Below are 13,759 nucleotides of genomic sequence, written 5' to 3' on the forward strand. Positions count from 1 at the left end.
AATAGTATTATGAAGTACTATTACGATTTCCTCTTAGAGTGAAGCTGAATTCAAATGACAGAAACATACAGCAATATGAAGGGAAAAACTTGCCCATCTTTCAACATTTGCCCAAAAATATGATAGATTTCAGAACTAAAGTTGATGTGAAACTTTTCTCTTTACTATTAAGAAAGGACTCACCTAATGAATTAAAGTGAATTAAGATGGCTAGGGGACAGTTATTTGGGAACAAGTTGTTTTTTGATACTCCAGGAATTTTAGAAGTTACCTAAGAGTAATCAATATTACAATTATACTCTTCCTGCCTGTTCATTAAAATAACTTTTCTAAGGACTTCTCTAAGCTAACTTTTGCTATTTTTTCAAAATTGTAAAATCTTATTTAAAAAATCTACAATTCTGAATTTTTCTCATTTTGAAAGCCTTTTCCCATCTGTCTGAATTAGTGCGATTTTTTCCTGCATTTTATTTATAACAGCTAATCAATATAGAAGAGGCAACATCTTTCAGCTTGTACCTGAAGAAACTAATAAACTTGTATTTCAACACTAGCAAATATCTAGTGGTCACCCTTAAATTTCATAACCTTTTAAATCTGACCTTTCAAAGTTCTTATCATTCCTCTTAAATTAAGGGTAGAATGACCTTAATCAATCAAAATTCTACAGAAAATAAGTAACAATTTCATTGAAATTCTGCAAACATAAATCAGCTTTGATTCAGTTGCAAAGTGTGTGTGTGTCCTCAGTTTATTTCCTTACAACAGATAAGAGCAGAAGAAATTTGGGTTATGAATCTTCTCTACCTGAAGCAGAAATTCCTTTCAAGCTAAAAACAACCAAATGTCACATGAATTTTAGTTGACCACAAACATGGGTTCAAGCGCAAATGACATGAACATCAGGTGTTTATGATTGGATTTTCCACTTGTTTGAGAAAACCTGAAAAAAACAGTTTAACAGGGAAGACTTGTTTAGTTTATTCTACCTGACTTAAGCCTAATTCTTTTGAAAAGGAAGCAAAATAAGAAATAAAGGCTTTTTAAATACAAAGAAGGAACACCATAACAAAGTTGAAAGTTGGTTTAAGTTTTACACCAACTTTAAATCATAAGTTTCAAATTAAATACTTATTCATCAGTCACAACTAGTAAAGCAAGAACATACACAGCAATAAGGACACTGAACCTGTGCGCCTTTCATTCACCTGAGGAAGAGTCTTGTTGGGAAAAGAGTTTAAAGACCTGGACCTTGCAGATTTTTAAAAATACAGAAAAGAAAGTAAATATTAATATCGTTTCTTTTTTTGGGAGTGCAGTTAGTCTTAGATCTCTCCCTTCCCTGAAGTACCTACAAAGTCCCCTGCATTTAGACATTCCATTGATGTTCTCAAAAATTAAAAGCTGTTTGGTACAAAGGTGTTGATCACAAGCCTACATGCATCACCTGAAGTTTAAAGATAATTCAACCACATGGAAAAAGTGAGGGAAATAATGTCCACTAATTGCACTACTTCTTACTTGCAAATCTAAAGGATAATATATTCTGTACAGCGGTAATTAACATTTTAGCCTTAAGTTAGAAAAATTATAACTGCAAATAGTCAACAAAAATCAGAAAGTCAGATACTGGAAAGGATGTATATGATATCCTCTCAAATCAGCCAATAGTAACAAAAAATGGAAATAACAAACGTTTATATAGTTTGTAAGGCACTTCAACAAACAGAATTTCATTTCATTTTTACCAAAACCTGATGAAATAGGTAGTTATTTCCTCTTGACAGATCAGAAACAAAATGGTGAAAGAACTGTACTGCATAATCACACCTTCTGACTACAAAGTCTGGGGTCATCCCACCAGTCCTCACTGCCTCATGTATAGATAAATCCAGTACAGGCTTAAAGAAAGCATGTTTCTTGACAGTAGCTCAGAGACATTTTAGGGTAAGATTATTGTGATAAAAATGACAAATGACCAAGAGAAAAATCTGGTGGCTAGTGCACATGAAAAATCTGGTAACTAATAAGCTAGTTATCGTGGGTTATTGTAGCAAGAAGCACTATGTGGTGTGAGGCAAAAGATTAGTATGGTGGGGAACAAATGTTACATAATTTATACAATTTTTCTTTAGGTCACCAACACTTCTTACTAAGACATTTCTTATGGCAGGGAGAAAGGACAGATAAAGGAAATGGATGGATTCATTCGATAAAGGACTCAATATTATATTACTATATTTCTCACACTAACTAGCCTTTGGCATTCTTTTTTTTTTTTTAAGTGCAGTAGTACTAGTATCCTTTTCCCACTGGGTTGCCAGTATTTTAAAGAGGTCTGCCACTGTGTCTCAAGTGGCCTTTTCCAGTATGGCATTCTTGTGTTAGACCAAAGTCAATTCCACTATGTAGGGAAACTATGACTTGTGACTAGAATTTGATTCACAATACATATACAAGTTTACCAGTTTAAAAAATATTGTATAGCACAGGGAACAATATTCAATATCTTATAAGAGCTTATAATGAAAAAGTATATGAAAAGGAATGTAGTATAAATGTATAACTGGACCACTATGCTGCATACCAGAAACTAACACAAAATTGTAAACCAACTATGCTCCAATTAAAAAAAAATTTACTAAACACCTACCATTTTCTCAGTATTTGGAACTATTTGAGATACTGTGGGAGATTCAGAAATGAGTAAAATATGGACTTAAAGTCTAGAACAGGGGTTGACAAACTTTTTCTGTAAAGAACCGGACAGTAAATATTTTAGGCTTTGTGGGCCATGCAGTTTGTGTTGCAAATACTCAGCTCATGAAAGCAGCCACAGACAATACATAAATGAACAATGTGGTTGTGTTTGAAAAATACTTTGTATATAAAAACTGGTGGTTGGCCAGATATGGCCCGTGGGCCATAGTTTACCCACCTTTGGTTTAAAACCATTGACAGAGTATACCCAAATACCTAAAACATACGCAACCTGACTGTTAGGTTTTTATTATTTCCTTTGTGAATTATTATACAAGTTCCCCTCTCTTGTCTTGTGTCGCTAACCTCACTCCCCTAAAACACTCCACTCGACACAGCTGCCATAGTGAGCTTATGTTTTAACACTATGTCACTACTATTCTTAAAACTCTTAAATGGCTTAGCACTACTCACAGAAAAAAAGTCCATACTTCTTAGCACAGTATAAAAGGCTCTTTGTGCTCCATCCCCTGCTTTAGTCTACTGACTTACCCCTCTACCTCCCCTTCCCTACCTTTTTATGCTGAAGCAATAATGAATTACCGTAACACACCATGCTATTGTGTGTCTCTGTTCCTTTGCATATGTTGTTCTCTCTGCCTAAAATGCCTGACCCCATCAGGAGACACATCCACTCAGAAATTCCTCTGTGAAGGCTCCTCTCACCTGACAAGCTGACCACACCTGACACCTTTTCACTTCCTCACCTTGCACTTACTTTCTGTCACTGCATGTAGAGGATTAGACTGTGAGCTGCTCAAGGGTAGGCAGTTGGAGCATTAACTCCTAGCACAGTGCCTGGCATATAGTAGGTGCTAAATAAATCTACTGAATCAAAGTCAACAGAAGGTATCATAAGTGATACATTACTATTTCAAGAAAGAAGCAAATACATCATTCTTGAAAGGGAGAATCAGAAAAAGTTTGAAGAAAGTGGTGGTATATGAGCCAGGTATTTAAAAAAAAAGCTAACAGCAGAGAACTAGAAAAATACATATCTGATGACTGGTAAATATTTCAATTTGGCTAAAGTGTATAGAGAATAACTGGGAACACATCAGGAAGGTCAATTTAGGGTCATAGCTAAAAAGCCCTTGAAGATCAGGCTAAGACATCTGTACTTTGTTCTGTAGATCATGGTGAGTCACTGAAAGTTTCTGAGGAGTAGAATGATATGAAACAGGAAGATTAATCAAAAAGAAGATGGACAGTGGCAATGAGAACTGAAAGATACTGCCAAGATAGAACTTATAAAATCTGGCAAATAACTTGATGTTGGACACAGTAGAGTGGTAGGAATCAAAGACAATCCTGGAGTTTTAAGTTCGGGAAAATGGGATAAACAGAGAAATAGGAGCTGGAAGGAGAGTAGTTTAAAACAAAAGTGAATTTGGTTTTGAAATAATTAAATGTGAGACCTGATAAAACATCCAGGGAAAGGTATTTGGTATAAATCTGTAAGAGAGAGAGAAACTTTCAAGAGATGAGACATAATCTGGGAGCCATCTACCCACAGGTGATAACTAAAACCTGAAGAGAAGGGAGGGTATAGGATCAAATGCACTTTATCAAATTTTATTTACCAAAATGAAAGTATCCTGGTACATATTTCGACCAAAGTATCAATAATATTATTGTACTAATTGGCAAACATGTCCATTTCCCCGACTCTGTATTCCTTGTGGGACGAGGTCGTGCTTTATTAACATGTCTCCAGCTTAATATCTTGAAAATAGCAGACATTTAGTATATGTACTGAATGAAGCAGTCCCCATAATTCTAGCATGTAGAAAACTCATCTTCCTATGACATATTATAAATCAACATAGCACAAATTCAAAAAATTCTTCAAAACCTTCATCTTCACGTGTCTGTATCAAATGGCAGCAACCTAAGGCAATGGGGCAGTGGTTACCATGGGTCAGATGTCACCATTATCTTTTTTCCAGCTACTCTGAAGATTTAGTAGTCGACAATTAATTCCTAAACTTTTGATGTCTATTGCATCAAAAGTCAGCATTACCCCAGCTCTTGGTATGCTTGAAAGGAAAGAAACAATGCTGGCAAGGGCTTCTTAGGGCTGCAGACTCCTAACCTGTTGGCTGATTTTACTGACCTTTATGTGTCTGTTCATAGCAGTGGACTGTGCTGCTCGCACCAGACCCTCCAGTTCAGCACCGCTGAAATTCTTGGTCTCTATAGCCAGTTCTTTAATGTCTACGTCAGCAGAGAGTAGCTGATGCCCTCTCATCCTTGCTGTGTGGATGTGAAGGATCTGTAGTCGACCCTTCTCATCTGGTAAGCCTGATAAAATTGAAAATAAAATAGACATGATTATAATCCCAATGTTTTTCTTATAGGTACTCAAGCATGTAAATATCTGCTTCTCATGGTATATGACTTTTCAACAAACATTAAGTTATATGACATTGCTCCTGCTAATGAACTCTAGTTACAACCCCCCTCCTCCCATTGGTGACAGTCTGTTTACCTATCTCCATTTTAACTTCCAGTCTTCCAGGTCGAAGGAGAGCCTCATCTATCAGATCTGGTCTGTTGGTCATTCCTGAGCACAGATGTTAAAACAAAACAACACTCAAATTATCAGAATTCAAAAATAAGATAAAATGTCTCTTTAGTATATGCAAGAATAGTAATTTCCCTGACAAGCTAAGAGGACATTTTATAAAGGTCAAATGGAAAACCAGTCATTCTCAAAAATATCATTTGTTCTTGACCTGTTCTAATGAAAATATCTGGGACCTTTGCTTTAGTAATTTTGCTACTGTACACGCCAATGCAATATGAATGTAATGAAAGGTTCAAGTATTTAAAAAGAAAATTTTAGGTTCAGAGAGGGTAAGTAACCTGTCAAAGTGAGAGAGGGGCAATGTGAACACGACCTGCCTGACCCCAAAGTCTCTTCTCTTTTCTGTAAGCCACTGATTTTCAACCTTCATATATAGCAGAATTTTTGTTTTGCAAGATGCTCTGAGGACCCTTGGCAAAGGCCTACAGGACCCAATTTGAAAACCACTGCATTACACTGCGATGCCTTTTTCATCTGTGAGCTCTAGGTTTAAAGCCATGAGTCACTAAAACCCACCTTTCATTTGTCCTATTAAGGCTAGACATTAAAAGAGTAAAATTCTTCAGTATCACTTGATTCTAATTTAGAAACATCCATAAAACAGTGTAATGACAAAAAACACAAATCTTAATTCAGAACCTATGTAGCTAATGTTTTTGAAATCATAGTACTTTTTTTTTTTAATCAAGCAAACATACCAATGACTAAGATGTTGTTCAGTTGCTCCACCCCATCAATTTTGGACAGCAACTGGTTGACGACGGTGTCGTGAACTCCTGTGCTACCAGCCATGCTCCCTCTCTGCTTGCAGATGGCATCGATTTCATCAAAGATGATGATGTGCAAACCACTGTTGGCACCAAGCTAGTAAGGGAAGAAATTACATCAAAGATCTTAATTTGAATACATTATTAAACAAGCTAGTCGAAAAAGCAAAACAAGTTTTCACTCCATTTGACTAATAAATTTAGCGAGCATAATCATGGTTGCTGCCCTCTTGAAGGTGCTGGCACTGCAGTTTCAGAATTCTGCAAACTGAAAAGGCATTCTAGAACCTCAGGTTTTATAGCCATAAAACAAAAATACACATTATACACTGATTAAAGAGAAGAGCCTATCATAACTAACTAGTCATTCACATATATTAATTATCTCTCTCTTTGAAAGAACTCTTAAGTATTTCTTAAGTCAATGAATGGCAACTTTCTCCCATCTTCCCTGAGTTTTGGTAAGAGGACAGACCCCAAAAGCAGTAGGTTTAATGTTTGTCATATCCTATAGCTAAAGAATAACTCCACCCAGAGGTCGACTGGGAATTGGGCAAATGGGAGAAGGTACTGAACTTGATTCATATTCAGTTGTATCATTTGAAAACAGATTGCTTCTTCTGAACAACAAAGTGAGAACAGAGACAGAGTTTATAAAAAGAACACAGTCAAGCGAGTACTGTTTCTTTTACACAGTGATTTCTGTTTTAGTCTGCTGGATATAAAGTCATCATTAAAAGAAATCAGTTTATATATTTTGTGTTTTTCATAGATGCAAATACTTTTAAATGTTAATAATTGATTAGGTTAAGTTAACATGGACCTTCTAACAATTTATATTTAAGTAATTAATATAAGTCTCTTATGAGGAACCACAGGGGAAGTGCATTGCAGAAATTTTTTCTTAAACAAAAAAAATTAGGACTTAGCAAACCAAAACAAGTAAAAATGAACAGAACCTAAATATGACATGATAATATAAATGATGGGCATAATGAGATTCAAGATTAGGTACGGCTGGTACACACTAAACCTCTGGCAAGGATATCATCTTTTTTTTTTTTTAAATAGACTTAGAATTTTTATTTTAAAAGTATTAGATGTTAACTGAGCAAAAGTTGTAAAACAAATAAAAATAAGTTAAAAGTAAATTATATCACTTAAAGATAAACGCTGTTAACATTCTGCATATTTATTTCTATGCTTTAAATTTATTTTAATTAAAAACTTGGGAATCCACTGTATCTTGCATTCCCTTGAACATTAATTGTTTTTTGAAAACAATTTAAAATTGTTATTTTTGGCTCTAACTGCAAAATACATGAACACTATAGAAAACTTCGAAAAATATCAAAAAGTGTCAAGAAGTCACAATCATCCAAAATTCAACTAGCTAGAAATAACTAACATTATAAACTTGGTACTAACATAAAAACTTTGTAGTCTTTTTCAGCCCAGCTATTATTTTAAGCCCTTTCCCATGCCTATAAACACAGCTATACAATATGATTTTTAATGGCTCCATAATACTTCAATATATGACTGGGTTCACAATTTAACTCCCCAATTCCACATTAATTCTTAACTGTCACATATTTAATATTTTCTAAGTGTTTAGTATTATAAAAGTTGTTGCAATGAATATTTTTATACTTAAATATTAGACAATATATAATTACTTCATGAAGACAAATCGTTAAAAGGTATGCTGAATGTTTTAATGCCTTTGAAATAGGCTTTCAAATACTTTTCCAGGAAGCTTTTATCATTTTATAATACTCCTACCACAGAATATGATAGTGCCTATCTTTGTATATCCTCACAAGTAATGAATACTAGAAAAATTTAAAAAGTAAGTCCTAACTTGACAGATGAATAATGGTATTTTTCAGTCATTTTTAACTGGCATGTGTCTAATTACTGATTAGGCTGGCACTTTAAAAAATCATATCTTCTTACCATTGGTAATTTTTCTCTTATTATTTATTCATGTCCTCTGTATAGTTTTCTGTTGGGATTTAAGAATTTTTATTGATGTATAAAAAAGCTCTTTATATATTAAGGGTATTATTATATTTGTTATAAATATTTTATTCCAGTTTGCCATTTGTCTTTTAATTTTACTTATGGTATATTTTTGAAAAAGAGCTTTAAAAGTGTATTTTTACTATTTAAATAGCTAACATTATCAGTTTTTATTTTTATGATGTTTTCCATTACTTTTATCCTTAAAATCCTCCCCCATTACAGATACTGGTGGTCACCTACATTTTCTTCTCTTGTAAACATTTTTACTTTACATATAATTCTTTAATCTGACTGGAGTTTTTTCTATTGAGTTATAGTCAGTTTACAATGTTGTGTGGAGTTTTATTTTTGTATATGGTACAAGTGAAGTAAGGACTCAAGTAATTCTTCAAATAGTAAACTAACTCATCCAGTACTGTTGACTAAATAATTCTTTCTTCATCGACTGAAATGCCATTTCTATCAAGCTTCATATTTTTATGAATGCTAGATTATTACCAGCCTATACTATGGACTACAGTAGTAGTTTGGGCAAGCCCTTTCCTTCCACACATTATTCTTTTTCATAATTGTCTTGGCTACTTTCAAACATGTTTACTTCCAGATGATTATTAGAATCATCCCACTAGAGTACAAATAACCTTCTCCAATTAAAAACAAACAAAAAAGGAAAGTAAGAAACAAGCAAAATATCCAGGTTTGCATGGAATTTGATTCAATCTCTAAACTGGCTTAGGAAGTACTAAAATCTTTGTAGCATATTCAGTTCTTAAGAAGAATGTGTCTCTCCAATTATTCAAGTCTTTTATGTCTCCTAACAAAGTTTTGTAGTTTTTGTCATATAAATTCCTTCATAAAGATTTCTAACCATTCATGTTTTTTGGATGCAACTGTGAATGGTATTTTTCTATTATATTTCAGAAAGAGTATGTATGAAGAAACAATATTAATTTTATATATTTATTATATATCTGGTTACTTTACTCTCATTTCTAATGTCTAAGTTTTCTGAGTTGATTCTTCTGAATTTTCTAGGTAGATAATCACATTATCTACAAACAACTTTGTGTTCTCCTAAATAACAGGTATACTTGTTTTGGGGTATAAGACATTATTCCTGAACAAAGACATACAGAAGGAGAAAGAGAGGGTCTAGTAGATAAACAATTTAGAAGCATATAGGGCACCCTGAGCAAAAGGCTAAGAGGCAATCCAGGCCTTATAAAAGGAATAAAATTTACCTAACATGAGAAGCAGAAGTTATAGTATTATGACAGGGACTGAAATCCAGAAGCGGGCCTTTCTACTGAAACAGAGGTGATCACACACACACACACTGCAAAAGCAGAATACTCTTTATATATGATGATTTTAAATCTGCCTGCCTTTAGGATGGAAAAGAAGTGTGTAGTTGGAAGGTCAGTGAGAAACAATGGTACATAATTCTGTAAGAGAGTTTTGGTGATGGGAATGGTGATGGCTAAAAAGCAAAGGTTAAGTTTGGTTACTGCCTGTATGTGGAAATGAGAAGTAACAGCAAAGATAAGAAATTACCCTGTAGTTATGATAAGAAAGCTTCAGAAGAGGAAAAAATTTTAAGTTTTTACCATGATAAGATTAAAATTTTAACAGGACATCTAATTAGAACGTCCTCCAGAGAACAAGAGAGACACAATTGAACAAGAGGGTAGAAAGATCTGAAAGTCATCCACAAACAGTCAGGAGGGGTACAGTAGCAAGCTAGATTCTGTAAGAAGATGAATCACATAATTAAGCTGGAGGAATATAAAAGCAAGACAGATTCTGAGCTACAATGCCAGAAGGTGCCTCCAATAAAGACAACCCAAAGAAAAGTAAGTCAAGAAAACATGACAAAGATGAAAGATGAAATGTTATATCAGAGGTAGGAAGAAAAACAGTTCTAAAAATGACCTGAAGGAAACTGGATTGGATATAAAACAAATTGAATATATAAAGTATTTTTTGTTGGGGAGGGTATTTTTAAAGTATTTTTTAAAAAGAAAGATAAAACACTGTATGATCATGCAATTCCACTCTTTGGTTTATAGCAGCTCTACTCATAATTGCACTAAACTAGAACCAAACCAAATGCCCTCTAGTAGGTGAGTGGATAAACAAACTGTGGTACATCCATACAATGAAATACTACACAACAGTAAAAAGGGATACTTGAAACAGGCAATGACTTGGATGACTCTCAAAGGCAATATGCGGAACGGAAGAAGCCAGTCTCAAAAAGTTACATGCTATGATCCCATTTATGTGACACTCAGAAAGACAAAACTATAGGGATGGAAAACAGATGGGAAAACAGTAGTTATCAGGAGTTATTAGCAAAAGGATAACATGAGGCAATTTTGGAAGGTGATGTAAATGCTCTGCATCTAGATTTTGGTGGTGGTTATGTGAAATCATACACATGTTAAAATTATAAAACTGTACACCAGAAAAGTCAGTTCTACTTCAGAATAAATAAAAGATACAATATCTTATAACACTTACATTCTATTATACATTATTTAGCATAATGTTCATTCTTTAATGCATTCCTATGCAAGATGACAGCCATGTGTTTATCAAGGTTTCCAAAATTTAACTAGGTTTCATTATTTTTTTTTCTAAACTTCACTCACAAATTGTTCTCCTTCCATAACTGTTTTAAGAACTAAACTAAAATCTGAAAAAAATTTAATTTAATTTCTCAATACTGTTATATTTATTGAACAGGTATCTGATGATAAATGAGAGCTTGCTGCTTAAAAAAACAAATTCAACACCAAAAACTATTTACCTTTCCATTCGTAGAAAAGACAGAGAATGAGGAATTGGAACTACAACCTTAGCTTGGCCAAACACTTCTATATAGTAGACTGTTAATTCTTGCTGTCTTTAATGAAAAACAAGGACATTCCTGTTTGTGACTGAGAAGCTGTGAGATTCTACATTGTTTTTATAAGACATTTTTATTCAAGGTTGTCTGTCAAAATAGCATAAAACAAAAAGTTGTTATATGAATTTTGCTGTCAATGTGCCTTATGTTGCCACTGGAATCATGACTTCCTTCTCAGTCCAAACTCAAAAATCATCTATGTGGAAGGGAAGCCACAGACAATAAGAACACTGTGTTTGATTTAATGATCACAGAAGCAATCTTCCCTAAACATTATTCAGTACAATTCTGACCTTTTCAGAACCTTGCTAATCTTGTGACCTGTCATCAGGTCCCTTCCCCCAACTTAGTGAGTACAATAACATCAATTTCTACAGGTGTGTTATTTAAATAAAGCAAGTTCTTATTGCAATAAATTAATAGGAATCAGGTAAAGAAGATGTCAAGATTAATGTTCATAGATTAATAAAGCTGAATCATCAATAAACCCTTTACCAAAGAGTTTAAAGTTCCACAGTGCAATCCTCTTCAACTCTAGACTTCTAGCTCTGCTGTTACCATCTGTAAAGTCTTTCCCCATAGAAACAGAGCGGATGCTGTTGAGCCCCTGGCAAAAGCCTTGGAAAATGGCTGTTCTATATTTAACTAGTTTGACCTATATGCAAGTGTTCATCTTTGTCAGCCTGGACTGTCCAGAATCGCAGAGGTGATGCTTTTCTTTATTATGTAACATATATATTCTCCAAGGGGTCATTAGCTGAATACCCTAAGCCATTTCTGGATGTAAGGATTGAGAAAAGTATATCAGAAAAAGCTGGTTATAAAGAATATCTACCTAGAAATTCTTTGCCAACTCAGTTTTATTATTAATAGTGTCATACTTAAACTGCAAGTTTAAAAACAGCACCTAAGATACCTATGCAGCCATATGGAAACCATCACAACAGATTTTATAAATGCTTCTCATCCGCACCTAATGTTTAACCCTCAGTATACCATGAGGGTCCACGAGAAACACAATTTCAGTTTTTAATTTTCTTTGTTAAGCAGTTTTAACTATTTACAAAGATTGATATCTCGTGACTTTTTTTTTCCTTACCAGTCTTCCACAGAAACAAAAAAGAAAATGTATTTTTAAAAAACAGAATAAAACTCATTCTATCTTAAATTACTTTGTGGGTCCACTGGGTCTTTTTATAAATCTAAGCTATATTACACTATTTCAACATTCTAGAAATCATGTTATCATTGTTTGTCAACTATTCCTAACTATGTTAAGAAGATTCCTAACAATGCTAAAAAGAAAATGGAAGAATGATGAAACTGCATAGAATGATGCAATAATGAAACATCATGATCACATCAACGTTCAGTTTTCTTATTATGTGCCCCAAAGTATTACATCTTCTCTCAAGAAGGCATAGAGACAAGAAATCTGGAGACACTATCCACCATCTTTGTTGCCTGATTTTAGCTTTAACTAAACACAGTTGAGAATTCAGATTTTTTTTGTTGTTGTTGTTCCTTGGCCATAATGGCAAAGAAGACAAAATCAATAGAGGAAAATACTTCACAAGTAATAGATGAATCTAAAGATGAATGTAAAAAGAGAAAAAAGAGTGATATAGCAGCACTTAAGACTCTAAAGGAGATGGTAAATGGATCATTGTAAGTAAAATCTCAGACTATGTGCCTTCAGATAACAGTATCCTACATAAATTTTCCCAAATTTAAGAATGATTGAATAATGTATTTCTAAGGACAAAAAGAAAATATGGCATTTTCATCCAGTTACTTATTCAACAGAAAGTCTTCATTGTGCAACCTCATTTTTCATTTTTTTTTTAAGCAGTTGATTTATAATGTTGTTAGGCCATCTCATTTTTCTAAAGGGACACACAGAAGTGTTCTTTCATCTTTTATTTCATCTGTGCATCAAAATTTCCTTGATATGGTTTCTAGTAGACAGATGCTGAAGGCAGGTATTAGAAGAACCAGGAGAAATAGGTGGTATATTAAGGAGTGTGTAGTGACTATCCTCTCTTCAAAAAAATCATAAGCCAAAGATTTAAAAAAAAATTCAAGTATTTTGTCTTCACAATGGAAGTAGAAGAACCAGAAGTAATGATAAGCTAGAACCTATTAGAGATGTACTGGAAATTTAGAATCAGTATGTACAAGTTCATGCAGGACAACTGATGAACAGTTAGTACATTCAGAGGCTCCTGCCCATTTTGGGTATTTATCTACTGATCGACTGATCAATCAATCAGTAGATATCTTCAAAACCAGGAAAATATGGAATAAAAATTTGGTTTACTGTATCTAAGCTCTTATTAAATATTTTAAGTCTTTACTTTCCTTTTTTAATTTTTCACTTTTTTAATTGAAGTATAATATAGTCAGTTACAATATGTCAATTTCTGGTGTATAGCACAATGTCCCAGTCATGCATATACATACATATATTCATGCTCATATTCTTTTTCATTAAAGGTTATTACAAGATATTGAATATATAGTTCCCTTTGCTATACAGAAGAAATTTGTTTTTTAAATCTATTTTTATATATAGTGGCCAACATTTGCAAATCTCAAACTCTCAAATTTATCCTTTCCTAACCCCTTTCCCCCAGTAACCATAAGATTGTTTACTATGTCTGCAAGTCTGTTTCTGTGTTGTAGATGAGTTCATTAGTGTCC

At 33.6% G+C, this 13,759-nt stretch overlaps 1 protein-coding gene across 1 annotated transcript in view; it reads right to left on the bottom strand.

Annotated features, from left to right (window-relative positions):
* Window positions 1-13,759, bottom strand: part of NSF (N-ethylmaleimide sensitive factor, vesicle fusing ATPase) — a 131,868-nt gene that overhangs the window by 44,142 nt on the left and 73,967 nt on the right. The window contains exons 10-12 of the mRNA XM_072939341.1: window positions 6,049-6,214; window positions 5,252-5,326; window positions 4,877-5,064 (exon numbers count right to left, since the gene is read on the bottom strand). Of these exons, the coding sequence (XP_072795442.1) occupies window positions 4,877-5,064; window positions 5,252-5,326; window positions 6,049-6,214 (429 nt within the window). The remainder of the gene's footprint in view (window positions 1-4,876; window positions 5,065-5,251; window positions 5,327-6,048; window positions 6,215-13,759) is intronic.

This window comes from Vicugna pacos, chromosome 16, assembly GCF_048564905.1.
Source record: "Vicugna pacos chromosome 16, VicPac4, whole genome shotgun sequence".
Lineage (NCBI taxonomy): Eukaryota > Metazoa > Chordata > Mammalia > Artiodactyla > Camelidae > Vicugna > Vicugna pacos.